This window comes from Grus americana, chromosome 5, assembly GCF_028858705.1.
Source record: "Grus americana isolate bGruAme1 chromosome 5, bGruAme1.mat, whole genome shotgun sequence".
Taxonomy (NCBI): Eukaryota; Metazoa; Chordata; class Aves; order Gruiformes; family Gruidae; genus Grus; species Grus americana.
Window position 1 is genome coordinate 51,363,189 of NC_072856.1, and position 19,791 is coordinate 51,382,979.

The window sequence follows — 19,791 nt, forward strand, 5'->3', positions numbered from 1 at the left end:
GAATGCAGCACATGCAGACTCCCACAATGACTTAAATCCAGATAAGGAACAGAAACCATTGTACCATTTCCTTTCCACCCTTCTTAACTAGGGATCGCATGGGTCCAGAAAAAGACTTCACTCAGATCACGGTTTACCTGTTGTGGTGGGTTGACCCTGGCTAGAGACAAGGTGCCCACCAAACCCTTTTGGTGAAGAAATTTTTCCTAATACCCAATCTAAACCTCCCCTGGCACAACTTGAGGCCATTTCCTCTCATCCTATCACTTGTTACAAGACACCAACACCCACCTGACTACAACCTCCTTTCAGGTAATTGTAGAGAGCAACAAGGTCTTGTTTTGATATGTATTCCAGTCTGAAGTGGCTCTTGATAATAGGACACAGTTAAAAATAGTGGAGTTATTTGAAATCTACTGTTCTCGATATTACAGATCAAACTCTGCTTTCAGTCATCAACGCATCAGCCTGCGAAAGGCTCTTGCAGGGACGGGCTCGGCCCAAGAGCGAGGCCGCAGCTCGCTGGTACGGGCCGCAGGACCCCGCGGAAGCCGCCCACAGCGGCCGCCCGCCTCCTCCGAAGCCTCGCGGCGCGCAGGCCCCGCCTCAGCCTAGCGGGGCCTGCCGTTTCCGCGGCAGCAGCTCGGCTGCCAGCTCTCCGCTCTGGGCCCCGCTCGGTAGGGAGCGGGCCGGGGGCCTAGTCGGAGCCGCTGCGGTGGTCCCGCCGGTGGGATGGGGCTGGAGCTGGAGCCGCTGTTCCAGGCCTGGAGCTACTTCAGGCGGAGGAAGTTCCGGCAGTGCTCGGATCTCTGCTCGCAGCTGCTGGAGAGGCCGCCCAGCGAACAGGTAGCGGGGACCGGGCCGGGAGGCCGGGGGCGCCGGCTGGCCGGGGTGGGAGGCGGTGGTGTCGGTCGGCAGCGGGCCGCGGCCCCGCTTCCTCAGCTGCCCGGGCGCCCGACAGGCCGAGCAGCACAGGACTCCCTCTCTACCTGTTGCAGCCGCCGGAGAGGCCCGGTGGGACCCCCCGTTAGCGGGCCGAGCTGGGCTAGGCGGTGCTCCGCGAGGAGGAGGGGCGCCGGGCAGCGTCTTCTCACCGAGCTCCCCAAATCTCTCCTGAAACTGGAGGCGGTGAGTGCGGGGCTGCCGGCTCCTCCTCAGACACGCCCTGGTAGTAGCCCTCCAGCACCAGCCGAGGAAGGAGAGGGGAGTAGTGCAACAGGTACGCTGTGCTGCTGGGAATGAACCCGTGACCGTAGTGGGGTCCCAGGACTCCCCTCAACGAGAACTGTGACTCAAGATTTTGCGGAGTTGAAGGAAGAAAAGTCAAGACGAAAAATCAGGTCTGCTTAAGGATATTGCTGTTGATGTTACACAGATGTTCAGATGTAACAGTTGCTGTATGGATGAAACCTGATAAGGTTAAGAGACACCCATTTTAGCTCTGCTTATGTACAACCATTACTATGGGACAGAAGATGTTTCCATTCCTCTCTGCTCTTTCTCCAGCTGCAAAGTCTGTGGAAATGTTGGACATGTGTTGTTCAATACCTACATATTTTCTCACCCTTCTGTAAGAAGGAAGGATTTGAGAATCTTGTTTCTGGATTAATATTTGTATGCATATAAACATTTTTACTGCATACATACTGCATAATATTTGGAAAACAGTAATTGAATGGACTTTATCTTCATTATAAATATTTTACAGTAGATTAATAAGTCTCTCAAAGTATCCTATAGCTACATATTTTAAGAATCTTGAAAGCAGTTCTTTTCATCACAAAGGAAAAGTCTTTAAAACAAGCTGCACAATCACACAGTTGTGTGAATGTAAAGCACAATAATTGTTTAAACTGGTTTAGGATAGATATTTAAAATATTATTTTATTTATGTTATATACTGTAAGTCAGCAACAAGGAGCCATCAGCAGAAAAATTTTTAGGAGAGAAGACATTCCCAGAAAATTGGTCCTGAACACTAAATGGGATTATTAGTTCTGTGCAAGTCCCATATCATTTATGTGTATTTACATTATTGGGTCTTGATACATATAATCTTTGCACATGGAAGTACAGCACTTGATTTGTGGTAGAAACTCTTGAGACAGTACAGATAAAAACAGTAAATAAGAGTTGTAAAGATCATATGCTTCTGTTGCTATTCATTTATAATTTTTTTTAATTAGTAAAATGTTTTCCAGTCTGCGATCTCAACATGGAAATATAAAGGCAGCTGTATTTCTACTGTGTGCTGAAGCTCAAGTATAAAATTGTTTTGTTACACCTGGCAACTCCAGAGTTTTGCTGGGCTGTTTCCAGTAGCGCTGGGAAACTTGTTGAAGACATCAGCAGCTGACGGAAGTGGTGTCAGGAATAGAAGGTGCACATGTCTGGAAAAATTGTTTAGGAGGAAAATAACAAAACAGCAATGAGAGTATGTAGGTCCCATTTAGTTTTCCTTCTTTCTTCCAGATATTGATCACACATGCTGCAAACGTTGAGGTATATAAATGAAATTATTTTCTTAGATAAAGCTATACATTCTCCTTGGAGAACTAGGACCTCACATACCAGCAATATGAGAGTTTTTCCAAATACTATATAAAGTTGGGACAAACAATCTATCACTTAATTTAATCTTTGATCACAGCAGCCTATAAGCTTCATCTAATGAAAGTGGAAACATTTAAGATAATTATGCTTTGAGAAACAGTGGAGGACGGGGATATGAATGGTGTCTATGCTACATCAAATCACAAGCTCTTAGAAGAGGCCCTATGAAGTCTCTGAATTTTAAGATCAAGTTTCATCAGTGTTTTCAAAAGACTTCCAGGTCATGGTTGCCTGCAAAGGACTGGACTTTATAACTTCAATATGTTCATTTCAGAACAGCTCTATGTGAAAAAGGTACTCTTTGTCAGCAATATATTTCAAACCTACCTGAAAGTTTAGATGGAAGAGAAATGTCTTTGCTTTCTGTAAAGGCAAACTTGAAATATGGTTAGTTTGGCTCCTGCCCCACATAATCTTCTTGAGGAATCCTTATTAGGAGCTTTTTTTTAAGCAGGAATTAATGACTTCTAAAAATATTTAAAAATGTGTCTACTTTAGCTTGGAAAGTATCAGTCTTCCTCTTTAACATTTTAAAAGTGCATGGAACAATGTTTCAGTCTTTCTCTGAAAAGAGATTTCATGGAGTAGTGTTTGAGTAAAGCACATCGCAGATTTGCAGACACCAGGAAGTGGATTTTGCTCTATATAAGTACTTTATGTAAGTGGAATAACAGTGTAGAATTTTTTTTTTTTAATAAAATAAATGGAGAGGTGGTTATTAAGTGGCAATTCAGCATGTTTCTTCAGAAGGATCATGAAGTATACTGTACTTCATGGTGTATAATGTAATGGCTACACAGTTTTCTTCTGTCTTTCCTCTCTGTTAGTCCAGAAAAAGAGCACAGCTCCTGACAGGAGAGGATGTAGCATTATTTATACCACCTGTTTATTTTGGTACAGCAGGTTGGAGAAGCTAGAATATCAGTTAAATAACTTTATAGAGTGCAAATTGAACCAAACTCAAAGCAATTCAACATACAAAATCTTACACTTGAAATCTCTTCAAGTAAAACATTTTCCAATTATCTAGTTAAAATAGAGCTTTAACATTCATAGCAGACTTATCATGGAATGGCATTTCTGTTCTTCAGTCAACTGTGCTCATGATGGTTTAGATTTTACACTTTTTATTGTAATCAACACAAAATCTTAATATTTACTCATTATCTGTCCAAGTAAGCCTGTATTTTATTATTCTACTTCTTATTTGTAAGGACCTTGCAGGTGTTTTCCCTACTTATGTTGTTGCGCTTTCAACAAGTGTCATTACTTTCTGACACTGCTTTCAGGAACCAATCTGTCACGTTTGCCCTGCTAGACTTCATGCATAGAGTAAAGGAAATAGTAAGGTGCCTCAAGAATGTGGTTTATATGTAGTTGAAACCTTACAAACTATTTTGAACCTACTTAATACAACAGAATGAAAAAGCAAGTCACGTTTATGTACTGCAGCATGTATACTTTGCATTTAATAGAACTGTTGTTTTTATAAAACCTTTTAAAGATACTAAACTCTAAGGCTGAACACTGAGGTAATTAGAACTCAAATAAATGACATACATTACTTAATTCTCCTGGCTTGCCTAGTCTAATACTATTTTACATCATTCTGTATTTATTCTAATGGTAGCATATCAGTTAAGCTGCTGTAGTTGTGAATACTAGAAAAGCGATCTAAGATTACTTTTTGGTTTTTTTACGTTAATTAAGAATCTAAGACCATTCTCAGGCAGATTGACTGTTGATTCCTGAAGTCTGTGTTACTTTTGAAGGTGGCATGTTAATGAAATCAGTAGTTCTTAAATCTTTTGATGCAACTTTATTTCTGTTTTCTTCAGCCACCTACCAGAAAATGGTGCTGTCTTCCACCTGTGTGAATTACATTAGTAGTATTTTAGTATAACCTGGAGAAATATCTAAAATTAATCATGTATAATTTTTGGTACCTAACCCAATATATGTAGTTTATTATGCTTAAAAGACACATAGCAATTCTAAAACATTTAATAGTCAAACTCTTAATGGGAGCACTTCTGGCCCACGATATGTCATGTTGGGCACCAGGAAAGCAAAAAGACAAATACCAGCACTTAGGGAAAGTTTGGATTAAGTGAGCTGCTGTGCAGCACAAGGGAATACTCCACTACTGTAATCACTGTGCCATCTGTTGTCATCCTCTTGTCCCCTATTCTGCTAAGCGTGTACCTCCAAACCCCTGCAGCCAGGGAAAGAAGGATCTTAGAAGAACAGCAGCCTCAGTCACTGTTCAGGGATTCACTTCTCTGAAGAGCATGAGTTAGGATATGAGATAAACCAAGCCACAGGAGATGGTGTCCTTTCAAGAGATGCTGTTAAACTGCGACTGTTACAGGTCAGAACTTTTTCACGCTCAGGCAACTAGCCTTCTCCCTTCTAAGACATATAATGTAACAATAAGTAAAGGAAGAGACTAACAGTGCATATCTGAGAGTGTTTTCATGCCTGAAAGAGATGACCTTGCTTGTCTGAAAGCCTGTCCATTTTTCCCAGCTGTCAGCTGGTCTGCTAAATGATTACACCACTCCTGCTCTATTGCACCCACAACACTGTCACAAAAATATGGGCAGCTGAAATCAGCTTTCTACAATAGCCTTAGAAGTAGGAATTTTTGCCAGTCACGCTTATAAATGTAATAAGAAATTTTCCTAATACATCTTGATATGTTTCTTAATTTGCCGCTTCCTGTACGTACAGCTTAATTTTCATCGCAAGTATAGTAATGTTTAAGAGGTTCTCCTTTAAGAATATGGTAAAAGATGATTTGAAGGTCTCAAAAATAAGTTTACTGATGATCCAATCAGTAGTTACATGTACATACATTTAGAAGCTATCTTAATAAGCGTAGCGCTCTCTGAACTCTGTCACCAGATGTGGTAAGCCCTAGGAGATTTTTAAGGTATGGTGTTGACCTGGCATGAGTCAGGAATTTTCTTACGTAGCAATATCAAATGCTATGCCATTATACACTTGAATTCTTAACACGTCAATGAAATCAAAACATTTTAAAATCAATTATGTTTTCCTGAAGAGTTCTTAATTAATAAAATCTGCTGAACATTTTGATAGAAGAATAATTAGATGTTACAGAGTTAAATTTTATGGAAGACTGAAATATTTTTTTCTATAAAAAGTCCTGTCTATTTCTTAATTTAAGAATTAGGAATATAAATTTTGTTGATAGAATTTACTTCTATGCTGACACTCTTAGGATAGATAAAAGCTATGTTTTCTATGACTAGTATTTGGACATACAAACACATACAGCACTGATGTTCAGCTTAATTATTTCCTATTTTAAGCAAACAGGGTTGTCTTCTATGTTTATAGTAATAGCATGACCTAGAGGAAATACAATCCAGGGCTGTCTCTGTTGATCGTCCTGATTAGTTACCTAATCTGATTACTCTTCTTTGTGTTCCATATGTCAGATTCAAGGCAATAACCAGCACCAATGTATAAGGCCTGCTGTAGTTTAACAATAAATAAAATAAAATAGCCTAATGTAATTACTAGACATACAGTGGATGTCCTGCCTTTAACTTGATTAATGGTCTGCTATGAGGATTTGCTTTTGTTCATTTGTCCTTTCTTCTCCCATGGTGAACTTTCAGCTACTATTACTTGCATATTGTTTTTATAAGGTCATAATAAAGTTATCATGGATATTTTTTTGTACATGGAACTTGATTTGAAAAAGCATCTTCAACTGAAATCAGTTATCAGTTCAAGAGACTGTAATTATTAAGTTTATGCATAAAAATTAGTGATGCATACAGTGAAGTCATTGTTCCTGGATAATGTTTTTTCTGTGTTTCTACTCTTAATCATTTGAAGAGCATTTTAAGAATATACTAATTTTAATATCCTCAATATGTTAAATCACACTCACCTGACATTAATTGTAGAATGAAGGAGTATTAGAATATTAGAATTGTTTCATTCCCTCTTCTAGGCTATAAGCATCGGAAGACTTAATTTTTCTAAATATTTTTGGTCTTCAGATAAACTGACTTTACGCATTAACTTTAATTTTAAAATGCCCTCAGTGGATTTAGAGATCTGGGTTAAATCCTTCCTTCATTGCTTTTACAATCTTATTAATTTCAAAGGAGCTTTATATGTGTAAATGAAGAATAAATTTGACCTTTTGTTTTGAGATACAAGCTTACAGGGCAATGCTATTTGTTAATCCTCTCAAATAAATCTTTATTCAGCATCTAGTTCCAGTGGATTACTTGCATGAGTAGCAACTGCTGGATCTACCCATATTAAAATATATTATATTTTAATGTTAGTTTTTGTTGTTCCAGACTTGTGTTTAATGGGAGAGTTCTATCACCTGCTTGAGGGTCACTTAAAATCTTAAGTTACTTCTAGTGAAAAACTGAAATAATATATTAGAATGTATGAATAATGCATACTGTCACCTACCATTACGAGAGCGCAGTATTTTTAGTATTATTGGTCAACTCTACTTTTTTCAAAGTGATGAGGGATGTAACTTCTGATTTTTTTTTTTTTTTAGTAATATGAATGGTCCTACATTTGTTTTATTTTAAAATTATTTTTTAAACTAATGAACAGTGCCTAAGGTAAGATACACATCTGTAACATCAAGGCATATTTGAGTTAGTGTTGATGTAATATTAACCTTGTCCTCATTAGTTACTGTAGCACATATGGTATGGAAGATCACCTACTGCTCTTAAACCGTTTTCTAGTACACCATATGTGCTGTAACACTCGGAAACAATGGGGTGAATAAAATACAAGCTCAAATATCTCAATGTCCTTTTCTTTATTACTTAGAAAGCTACAACAGTTTATTTTTTAGAAGTTGGATACTATAAATAAAACAACATATTAAAAGAACTGGGAGTTCATTCAGTCATACCAGTTTTGGCACCTTAGTCAAGCCCAAGTACATCACAGACAGCTGAGATTAATCCCTCAATTAACATTTAGTTCTACAGAATACTCAATTTATAAGCATTATAAGTGTTATGCATTCTAAGACCGGTGAATGCATTGTGATTCCAAATATGATCCTTAAAAGACCACAGAATTTCCAGGACACTACAGAAGGAAAATGTGAGAGCATCACCAGTCTTCCAGGTCCCTGCTGTCATGGAATTTACTGAGTGAAAACGCTCACATGGAAAGAAGTAGACCATGTCTCATACTAGAGAGGAAAAGTGCGAGCTTGACCTTGCCATTCTTTTGGTGAAACATGAGCCAGTAGTGTGCCCTGGCTGCAAGGGAAGCTAACAGCACCCTGGGAAGTGCTTCACCTTGGAGAAGACATGGGTGTGATCTAATAGCAACCTTCTAATACATACAAGGAGGTTTATCAAGAAGATGGAGCTAGGCCCCTCACAGTGGTGCACATAGTGAGATATAGCAAACATAAATTGAAATGAAGGAGGCTTTGCCTTGATATAAGGAAAGCCATTTCTCCATAAGGACAGTCAGGCAGTGGAGCAGGTTGCACAGGGGCATTGTGCAGTCTCCACCCTTGGAATTTTTCAAGACCCACCTGGACAGAGCTCTGAGCAACCTCAGCTGATCTCATAGCTGATCTTGCTTTGAGCGGGGGTTTGGACTAGAGGCTTCCTGAAGTCTCTTTCTAGTCTGAATTACTCTAAATTTCTATATTCAGTCTAATATAGCTGGCTTAACTGTGATTTACACAAGGTCATATAGGTAAGAAATTTTCCACTGCCTCTAGGGGCAGAAAGGATCTGACTCTACAAAAGACTAATAGCAATTTAGAGAAAGTAACATCTATCTCCCACCTTCTTTGCCTTTCCCCCTAAAGCTAAGTAATAGATTGGAGAGGAAAAATTCTTTCCTAGTCCCTGGAAGTGAGTAGCAGAAGGCCTGAAGGACAGTTTAAATATTATATAAACATGATAATTATACAATAAATGATGATAGACCTACAGTTGTTAGTATTTACTTACTTTTACCTCAAGTTTTCAAGCAGATGCCAGTTTCTGCTTTTTGGCTTGGAGTAAACTTCATCTGGTAGTTTTTCTTTTGTTTATGGGATGGTGCAATAAGCCATTAGTTTGACGTTTATTGCACTTCCAGCATTACTGTCCAGAATATAATACATCATTTCCAACATAAAAGTACAAAAAAAAAATTATATATGCAGAATTTTTTGAGAGATTTGCTTACATCTCCTAAGTTTTTCTTTTTTTTTTAATGTACCATTTTTCAGTTTAATAATTCTGTAATGTTACTCTAAGATTTGGCCAATATGATCTAACAGAAGCAAGAAAGCAAAAGGTATTTGAAAAATGTACTTACTGCAAATCTGCTTTCATTGTGTAAAACATTGATTAGCTCCATAATGTAAGTTGAGATAATAAAATGGAAATTTGGATATATGTGTCAGAGAGAAAATGTTTGCACAACATGAGGTTGTCATAGAGTATAATTCCATTTTTTGATGGTTCTTTTTATTGTTTGGCATTTCCTATTTTTAATTTCTATTTCTTCTCTTTTCAGGAGCAGCCTGAATCTGAATACACTGCGTTTCAGGTAAAATTCTTTTCATAAATACAATTATTAGATACAATCATTAGGAAGAATTTCTGATACACTGAATAATACTTGTTTTGTTGTTAAATCCTTAATGGCATCGATTTGCTTTTCATTGTTGGTAAGGCAGTACATTTCATAAGGGATATTTTAAATAGGCTGCTTTTATATTTGATAGAAGTTTATTTCTCTCATATATTTCCTGTAGGTATATTTAGCAGTTCAGTAGCTTAGTGCCTTCTAAAAGCTAAATTGAATTTATCTTTAAGTGAATGACCTTCATCTACTGATGAGATTAGGAAAAAGCCAGTGTGTATTTCACAGACAGAACAATGTTCATGCTCTTAGGCTCACTTTCATGTTTCATTTAGTGGGGTGTAATGGTGGGCTGTTACCCATGCCCTTCCTGCTCCTACAGCTCATTCTCACCGCCTACCTTGTGTAGAGTCTGGTAGTCTTGAAGCTGCATGATGATGGAAGACTGAGAGTAATTGCTTAGTTTTCACTCTGTCCACATTAGCACTAGATTACTGCAACGTGCTGGTGGTAGCATCTTTTGGCTCCAGCCCACAGTCGGAAGAGATTAAATGCAACGTGAAACTGCATCCTTAAATACAGCTCAGTAACATATTTTACAAGTCTCTGATTACATTCCAATGAAGTCGTGCAAGTCGTTTGCATACAAAATGGTTTCAGTGAAATACTGCCACATATCTTCTTGACTTTAAAGATTATGCTTCACAAGGTAGTTGTTGTGTTTTAGGGTTTTCATTGTGTACGGAATAAATTTTATGATAATGGGAAGGATTATTGGAGAATGAAACCTCTTAGAAATGTGCATTACCAGATTCAGAAAATGGATTTAGATTTTAAGTTTATCTTTTTTTAATTTGCTTTTTGGACTTCTCAGGAACAAGAGAAAGATACTCATTTCAGTGACAAACCAGTTCTCAGGAACCAAGTGAAAAACACTTTGTCACTTTTCTTTCTGTAGTTTAAACTTCTAAAGAAATACTGTATCACATTTCTGTACTTACAGTACTTAAGATATTGCTTCCCTCTTTAATTACTATTAGTTAATGTAAGGTTCTGTTCTGATTATGAGTTAAGCAAGCTAAATCTGTTATTATGTTGTGAATATGTGGGTTGTCTGAAATGAGCTGTCCCTTTCTTGTTCCTATTGTTTAAGTGCCCATTTCATAAAAATGCAAGTTGTCTTCACAAACACCAGACATGTTGCTTGTCACAAAACAAAATTGTCGATCCCACAAAGAGAGAGGAGATAATATAAATGAAATCTGAGGCAACAGTTTGAGTAGACAAACTTGTGGTAAGTCGAAGCGTGAATAATATTATCATGTGGTTACTCAGAAATGTGTGCATTTATTTTTATGGCTTTTTGTGATTATAAGTGGCCTTTCTCTCACTGTTGGCAACGTGATTCTTCCAGTTTTGTGCTGCTATTTTAACAGAAGTTTTTCAGCTGAAGTTCTGCATTAGTTTCAGATTAAACCCTTACAGGTTTTCACTGAGTGAAAAATCTGTGCATTATACTTTAGTAAATTACTAACACTGTGTACTTTCTTACGAACAGAATTGTTAACGTTTTTCTGGATAATTAAAAACTGCAACACAGACAGCAGGCTTCATACAAGGATAAAGTAGCTATAGGAAATACCAGGACTACTGGTACAAATTCTTTGTAGAAAGTCAGCAAAAAATCTTTGAACCTTGCATGAGTTTTACATCTCATGTAAGGCACCTTTATGAAGAAAAAAAAATAAAATTTTTTTTGGGAGGTTCTGTTTTAAAGAGAAATGTACATCTCTCAGGTTTTCTTTTAAAAAGTAAGACAATAAACATATGCTGTAGTTCTTACGAAGTCCTATGTGACTTTATGAATAAGTAGCAAAATTTTTATGAATGGAAAGGGTATCAGAAATGTCATTTAATTCTTTTGAAAAGAAGATCTTTTTCCTACATCTCACTTTGTGTTTGTGTGTCAGTATACATTTCTAATTCCTTTTCCCACGCCTTGATTTTTCAGATCCTCAGCATAACTGCGTGCATGCATAGAAATGATACTGTTGTTTCATACGGGTCTTGTAGTTAGGAATTTTGAATTGTCTTCTTGCTTCCCAAGGTAAAGGTCATCTCTCTATAGTTTAAGTAATGAATTTGACATTTTTCTCTCTTGCTGTTTTGATCAGAAGTCTTGTAACAAACGTTGCTGCAGGCAGTACTCTAATCTGCAGTCTGATGTTTAATTAAGGAATAATATGCAATATTTGAATTTTTTTGTTGGCTGTGAAGCCTCAGACTAGGAGCTTAAGACTGGAAGAGCAATGTAAGGAATCTATTGTTTATGACAGATATTTGTCCAGTAACGATGAAGAGACACATTGCTTTTAAAAACACATTATCTCATGTTTGTTATTGGAAAAATCACAATGATATACTTATGTCTATGTTAAGAACTGGCCCCAGTTTTAGCAATTAGTGTAGAGAAGTTGCTACTTTCAGTTCCCGGGAAAAGGTCATTACTATGGGCAGCTTTTCTTATCTCTACTAGGATATTAGCCTGGTTTTGGCTACGCTGAGAGCTCTAATTTCAGCATATTCCTAATATAGACATGGTTATGTTGACTTCAGACATATATGTCTTTGAAAAAAGCAGACTACCATCAAGGTGTTAAAAATTCAACAAACTAAATACTTCTATAGAATAATGAAAAACAGTTAAGGGTGTTGAACATCTAACTGCAAATCTCAATGCTAATTAAAGGTTGTCACCTTACTACATAAGAAGAAAGTAAAAGATAATAAAGCAGATCTGGATTATGTCTGTCTGGCCTAGATTCAAATCATCCTGCCCTGTTCCTCTCTCTTCGTACCTGAACAAAGGTTTCTAATTGTGGTTGAATTGGCTGGCTAAATCCCTCCTCCTGCTTGGAAGAAAGCACCTTTAAAAAGTAGAGTTAAATATTTCAATGTTTTCAAGTATACTTTCTTTTTGATAGACAGTAATAAAGTTGCATAGAATTATGAGAGAAGTGTAGAGGAAGGGATGGTCTGAGACGTGATGAATGAGAAGCATCCCATTAAATGATTACTTAAATTATTAAATAAGCCTGAGGTCCAGATCTTCTCCTACCTCTTATTTAAAGAGCAAACGTTTCCATGTGTTTGACCTTTAGTTCTATTAAGGTAGCAACAGTCTGTTTCTATTTTAAAGTGTCTCCTTAGCAAATATTAAACATGCTTTTCCACCAGACTGCTGTAACCCATGTCAGAAAAGAAACAAATCTAATTGTTTTGGCAGTGATTTTTATTCTCGAAAATTTATGATGATCTGTTCACTATCTGAAGGAAGATCAGGCATTGGTCTTGAGGCTCCCTTTATCATGCTGGCTCTATGAGTACATTACAGGCATATTAAGTTATCAAAGTGGTTGGATCTGCACTTATTTTGTTGGTACTTCTGTATGGCTGCCACTGTTTTTTCTTTTCTCCATTGATTTGGTGTCTCTACGGTCTACACAAAGCTTGTCACATAGGCTAGAATTATGCTTGCCTTTCCATACTGCTCATATAATCCTCCAAGACATTTAATGTAGTAAGTTGTCAGTTCAGTTCTCTAACAAGTACTCCAATAATCTCACAATCTTGAGATGCTTCATTGAGATTGCACATTTTTTACAGCTGATGCTTTGAACAAAGGAGTTTTAGATTATCTTTCTAAAGACTGTTGCTTGTGGATAGTAATGTACTGTATCTTTAACTGCTGGTTGAAACATTTTCCTTCTTTCTCTGCAGATGCCTGGGAAGGGCATTACTTTGCATTACAGTGGTTTACTTACCTGCCTCTCCCATCCCAGTTTAAATAAGGTGTCTGTCAGCAGTGGGTTTTGAATGGCACTGGTAGTTGCGGATTTGTTCAAAAGCACAAGATCTCAGAGAGTTGCCTGTGACCTAAATTAGTCATAACTTCTCATGAGGCATGAAATTCTGTCCTCCAAACTCAGTGACTATAGCTGTTCCACTCCAAAAGAGTTGCCAGAAGTCTTGGTGCCCTTTCCACCTCCATCAGGCAACTGATGGATATACCCAGCTGTTTAAGTCAATACCTTATTCAAGCCTACTAAAACTGTGACCGGACTAATAATTAAAAAAATGGCAAAATTGCTGATTAGATTATTTATTTGGTGTCTTTAAGATATTTTGCTTTTTACTTTATCCTTATTCAGGCTGCCTGGAGCCTGAAGACACGAGCTTTGACAGAAATGGTGTATGTGGATGAAATTGATATGGATCAAGAAGGAATCGCAGAGATGATGCTAGATGAAAATGCCATTGCTCAAGTCGCACGTAAGAATGATTTTCACTTAAATACATGGAAGCAACAAGAGGTCTTTTGGTCAGTATTGTCATCTAGCATAAAATAGTACATACTGAGGTGACCTGATACACCTTTTAGCTATTGCTACAAGAAGAGTTTTCGATTGTTTCATGGTTGCATGGCAATTTTGAGATACACCACGTGATCTTGATGTACTGCTCAGGCCTGTCAGATGGGGGTTCAGACAAATGGTATTTTGTCAGCTCTTCCTCTACATCTCTGTACTCAGTAGCTCTTTTCCATCAGTGCCTTGATTACATTTACTCCTTTCTGGCTTCTTTAGGCACTGTGGGAAACTAGAGAAAAATATATGCCCGTGATGTACTGTGAATCCTCCATATGCCTGTACTGTAGGCAACAGTCTGGCCAAATCTGACATCACCTTTTTGTATCATTTCCCGCAAACATTTTCTGAACTGATTTTCTCTCTTCTGCTTTTCTTTACTTTTTGGTCTCTTCCTTCCCAGGGCAGTCCTTCAGCCCTGTCATTGTTTCTTGTATGCAGCTCTTTTCAGCTTCATCAGTTCCCTTCTAAGTGGGCGGTAATTAGTAGTCTTCCACTACTTTTTGGCATTATTTCTATTTTCCTCTGTTTCTTTAATACAGTCCACATGTGAATTGTTATGCATCTTCTTAGATGTGGCTCTCAACCACCTACCATGTCAAGGAGTTCATGGAAAGAACTGGACGTAGGCCAAAACTAATATTTGAAGCATTAAAAGCTTTTCTCATCTGGGTAGAAGTAGACAAGTACGTATCTATCTGATTAGTTTTTTAAAAATTCTCATTACATGCTTAGTCGCATATAAACAGTCAAGCAGTACTCAAGTTGTGTTTACACATTATGATAATCTAATTACATGTATCTGTCTTAAAACAGCATAATAATTTAGACTTTTACTTGATTTTATGCCCCCTGTGGTGGAGGCCATCTGCCAAGAAAAATCATTTGATGAATATTATTGAGAAATAAGGCATTCTGGAAAAATACATTTGTACTATATTTAAACTGAAAAAAAGGTGACTTTCTGGATACTGTGTCACAGATTTCAAAGCAAAGATAATCATTGTGATAGTGTAGCCTGCACTCCTGAATCATTGAGATAAGACTTTGCTATTCATGCTTCTAATCCACTAGATGTGCCTGAGCTAGTATATAGTTTTTCAGAAAGTATAAGAACTTTCCAGAGAGAACGAACCTCCTGCAGTCTTTACTAAATTACTAAATTTGCTAGCTTTTATCAGTGTATGCCATATCTGTAGTGGGAATTATCAACTATAGCTCCAGCTGTTGTTTCTTTGTGTACATTTTATGCCTGATACGAAGTTTTTTATTTTCAAAGCTATATTTCCAAAGTAAATAGTTAGAGCTGTCATTAAGTAATCCAGTGATCTTTTGTTTGGTAACTTAATCTTCTCATTCTAAGGTATATCTTTGAATTTTTGAGTTGAGTCTTGAAACTCTCTTCTTAACCCTTTCCAAGCCTGCTATTTTAGTTGTAGTCACCAAACCAGACAACAGTCCACTGACACATAGAAAATACATTTTTCTTCTACAGCTTGATTTTACTTTCTTTATACATCTGAAGTGTTTTTCTGTTACACTTTTTATATAAAGATTAGCACAGATATCGCTAGGGAGGGTGCAAAGAGGATGGAGCCAGTCTTTGCGGTGGTGCCCAGTGACAGGACCAGAGGCAGTGGGCACAAACTGAAACACAGGAGGCTCTGTCTGAGCATCAGGAATTTTTTTTTTTTTTTTTACTGTGAAGGTGACTGAGCACTGACACAGGTTGCCCAGGGAGGTTGTGGAGTCTCCCTCCTTAGAGATATTCAGAAGCTGTCTGGACAGGGTCCTGGATAACTGGCTTTAGATGGCCCTGCTTGAGCCTGGTTGGACCAGACAACCTCCAGAGGTCCCTTCCAACCTCAGCCATTCTGTGATTCTGTGATCACTTCCACTTTTACACATGATATAATAAAAATGGGTGCTTGCTGACTGTGGGCTTTTTCTTTTGATGTTATAGTCTTAAAGTGTTTTAGTTGGTCTTGACTCAGGGTTTTTTACTGTGGTAAGTCTTTGAGGATATCCTCCCCCACTATAATTATAGCTTACAAACTTAAAAATGTGTAGTCATAGCTCCCATATTACAACTGGTATTGTCTGTACTTCGCTTACTAAGCAGTTCAAATCCTTTTGCATCAGTTACATGTCATTTTCAATTTTGCATCTGTCCTTATTTTAGTTTCCAGGTTAAAGTGTCTTAATAATGATTTTGCTCTTGGTCTTGCATTATTAAATAATTACTAAATTGTCTAGGGTCCACTGGAAACAACTACTTTTCTGTGGTTCCTTTTCACACATATATAATGAAATCTGTCTTCCACCAGTTTTTAAATTTTTATAATTTTTCTGTGTTAATTTTCTATCAGTCTTGTTTATTAGTAAAAATGTCCTATAGCTTCATTTTACAGAAATTTCCCCGTATGTTACCTGTGGACTCTTAACACCATCAATTTTATCAGCTAAGGTTGTAATCTTGTTTAAAAATGATACCTTGACAACATATTTTTCAGAAACGCATACTAATTGGCATTATGGATAATCACAGCTATTTAATTAACTAGGGAGTTAAAGGAGTCATCTGCAATCATCACTAACTGCTGAAATTATGGTCTTAAATTCTGTCGCTGTTAGTGGCCATGTGCACTGCTGTGGCCACTTGATGCCTATTCATAGCTAGTTCAGTTGGGATTCTCAAAGTAAGGACTGAGTTGCCTGGAGTGAGATCAAGGGAACTAAATCCTGTAAGCATTCTCCCAGGACACCAAAAGTTCAAAACAATAGTAGTTATTAAAAAACGTGTCTGGAAAAGGGATTTTAATGCCCTACCTTTTTAATATTATTGCGATAGTTAAAAAAGGGGTTCAGAAAGTGGAAGACTAATTCATTGTCTGCTAGCCTGAAAAGTTGTAAGCCACTTTCTTTATTTCTCAGAAGACCGCCTTAGTTATCATGTTAGAAACTGCTGGGTGGACTGTCTACCCTTCCTGTTGTGGAGTAAAAAATTAAAGATTCGTAGCACTATAAAGAGCAGCTAAGCAACAGAGATCCTAAGTGCAGCCAGCCAGAAGAGAGAGAATCCTGAGTTGTGGTCCTTATTTTAACAACACTTCCATATTTAGTTGGTTTTACCAAGGAGATCATGGTTAATACCTTTCTTGTATTATTTAACTTTAAATACAGCTGTAGCCAGGTGGCTTCTAAATACTGGAGTCAGAGATGCTGGTATCAGCATGGATTAAAAAAGCTAGAAGGTATTTAGATTGAGTTAGAAGTTACCAATTTGGACAAGTCTACTAACTTGATTAAACAGTAGACTGGTAGTATCACAGAGGTAATTACAGCCTGAGGGCAGGAGAGAGAGAAGACTGAAAAAGAACAAACTTGGGGTTTATCTTGGGGAAAAAAAGAAGGAAGGAAACTACCTGTCAGTTTAACTTCAGTTCTTGGAAACATTTGGAATAAAAGCAGTTCATAAGTGTCTAGAAAGTAAGTAGATGAGTAACAGTGATTTGTAAAGAACTGGCTGTGTCAAATCTCATTTCTTTCTGTTCATGGTAACAAGCACCAGACACCCCAGAAGGTATAGATGTCATATCTTGCTTTTAACCAAGTTTTCAAAACCATCTGTTAGACATTCACTTAGGAGGTTGGAAAAACTGACTGTAGTCTAATGTCAGTGAAGGTGATGGAAAATCTAAATGCAGGAACTAGTAATTCTTAATGATCCACTGTCAAAACAGAAATATGTGAAAAGGGTGACCATTCACCTGGGCTAAAGCCAATTCAGTATTTTCATTGATGACGTTTGGATATTGATGAGTTTGAACTTTACTGTGCCTTAAACTGTGGATGGGGTTCCTACATGGGTCTCATGACATGAGATACCATTCTCCATCTGCCCTGTAGCTGAAGGTTTTGGGTTACTTACTCAATTCTGGGTGCTATTTTAGTCCTAGATTGAAAATACACCATTTCAAATTAGCATGATCTCATTGTTCCAGTTACCTTTCTTACTTCAATGCTATCTGTTGCTTCAAAGACATTCTTGAGAATTGTTGTGGGTTAACCCCCGTAGGTAGCTAGGTCTCACACAGCCGCTCACACACGCCTCCCACTAAGTGGGATAAGGGAGAGAATGGGAAGGGTAAAAGTAATGTTGTATTCATTGTGGCAGGTTTTTTGCAATAGTCTGACAATTTATCAGTAGTACAATGCAATATTTGGGTTTTGTCTTCTTTGTCTAGTGCTATGTCCCCTCAATTTTAACAAAGAAATTTTCAGTGTATTGTAAGACACAATCATTTTTTAAAGTCCCCTGGACAAGGGTGTAGTATCTCAATGTGAAGTGAGAAATGCTCTTATTTTATAGGACCAGGAACATCTTTGAAACTCCCTGGAACTAGCCAAGGTGCAGGCCCCAGTCCAGCTGTTAGGTATGTGATTGTTTATTTTTTTAAAAATATGACAAATGAGCAAATCCTAAATTTAACTTCTGAAAATGAAATGCTTCATATATAAGTGTTTAAATTCTCTGTTGATAAATACCACTCAACATAAGGATAATGTGCTTAACATCTTCAGGCCAGTAACTCAATCAGGAAGACCTATTACAGGATTTGTGAGACCCAGCACGCAAAGTGGGCGGCCAGGTACTATGGAACAGGCTATAAAAACACCTCGAACAGCTCTCACAGCTCGTCCCATTACTAGTGCTTCTGGGAGATATGTCAGGCTAGGAACGGTAAGTTGTTTGGCGCTGCTCTCAGAACAATGGCTTTCTTGGTCATAGTATCTGGTACAGTGACATTGTAGTTGACTTAAAAGCTGTATCTAAACTCAAGTTTGAAGGAGGTGAGCATTTTTAATTTTTTGTGTAAATTGTTTTCTAAGTAGAGTTTGTCCTGGATTTCAGTGAGGATAGAGTTAATTTTCAAAAGAAGCTGAGAGAGGACACAGCCAGGACAGCTGACCCAAACTAACCAAAGGAATATTCGATACCATGACGTCATGCTCCACATATAAGGGGCTATAAGGGGGAGGCTGGCTGGGGAGAAGCAGCTGTTTCTTGGGGAGGGTCTGGGCATCTGGCTCTGGGTGGTGAACAAATTGCATTGTGTATCACCTGCTTTGTATATTCATTTATAAGCACTGTTGTTGTTACTTTCTTCTTCCTTTGCTGTCCCAGTAAACTGTCCTTATCCCAACTCATGGGTTTTACGTTTTTCTTCTGATTGTTCTCCCCATCCCACGGGGGGAGGAGGAGTGAGCGAGCAGTTGCATGGTGTTCAGCTGCCAGCTGGGGCTAAACCATGACAATCCTTTTCAGCATCCAACGTGGGGCATGAAGGGTTGAGATAACAACAGATCTGACCGGAGTGTGTTAAAACAAAGTTTTTATAAACATTTATTATATTAGGTAAGTAGTTGCTGGTCACAATGGTGTTTTGTTTGTTCACATGGTTGTGTTATGTAAACTCATACTTGCTCTGTATTCCCTGCAGTGCTGTTTATCACTTCTGGGAGAGGGGTCAGGATTCTCATTTTGCTATAATGTGTAATATTGACTTACGATATGATAACATCACTGGTCATGAGGTTAAGCTGGTATTTGTATGTGGCATTGCTGTCATGTCCGTACCTCTGATGACATCTCTCAGAATTGATTAATAATTGCACCCAATTGATGGGAAAGACAGCAGTGGATACTTTCTCCCATTCCTTCACCTCCTTTTTCCTTCAGGCTGGTTACAGCAGCCTTTGAGAATTTTTAATACCTTTGGGATGTTCAAGCCAGCATGCTCTTGTTGCTATGTCTCCTGAATGTGTTCCAGGTCTTGTTTAGGGTTACAAAAAAATTGCTGTAAGAATACCAACTAGAGATCTGCTCTGACGCTGGGTAGTCATGGGTGACATGGCATGTGGGAGAATATGGGCAGGTATCTAGAGAATTTCTCACCTCCAATGGTTTGGAACTTCACTCCCGAACAACTACAGAACCCTGACAAAGTGAGTATTTGTAAGGAAAATGCTGTGGCTGTTCCAAAGAGGCACAATTTGCTGCACTGTGCTGGGCCCTGGCCAGTATCTACCAAACACTGCTCGATAGTAGGCAGCACCCTCAGGG

General features: G+C 38.0%; 1 protein-coding gene across 3 annotated transcripts in view; it reads left to right on the forward strand.

The window, feature by feature from the left end:
- The first annotated feature begins 411 nt into the window (after positions 1-411).
- Positions 412-19,791, forward strand: part of TTC8 (tetratricopeptide repeat domain 8) — a 49,386-nt gene continuing 30,006 nt past the window's right edge. The window contains exons 1-6 of one of the 3 annotated variants that reach the window (XM_054827190.1): positions 744-846; positions 9,169-9,201; positions 11,249-11,344; positions 13,449-13,569; positions 18,037-18,100; positions 18,249-18,408. In XM_054827190.1, the coding sequence (XP_054683165.1) occupies positions 13,485-13,569; positions 18,037-18,100; positions 18,249-18,408 (309 nt within the window). In that variant the 5' untranslated portion in view covers positions 744-846; positions 9,169-9,201; positions 11,249-11,344; positions 13,449-13,484. Of the gene's footprint in view, positions 847-9,168; positions 9,202-11,248; positions 11,345-13,448; positions 13,570-18,036; positions 18,101-18,248; positions 18,409-19,791 lie in introns of those variants that run through there. The other 2 variants (XM_054827189.1, XM_054827191.1) reach the window with 2 other exon arrangements.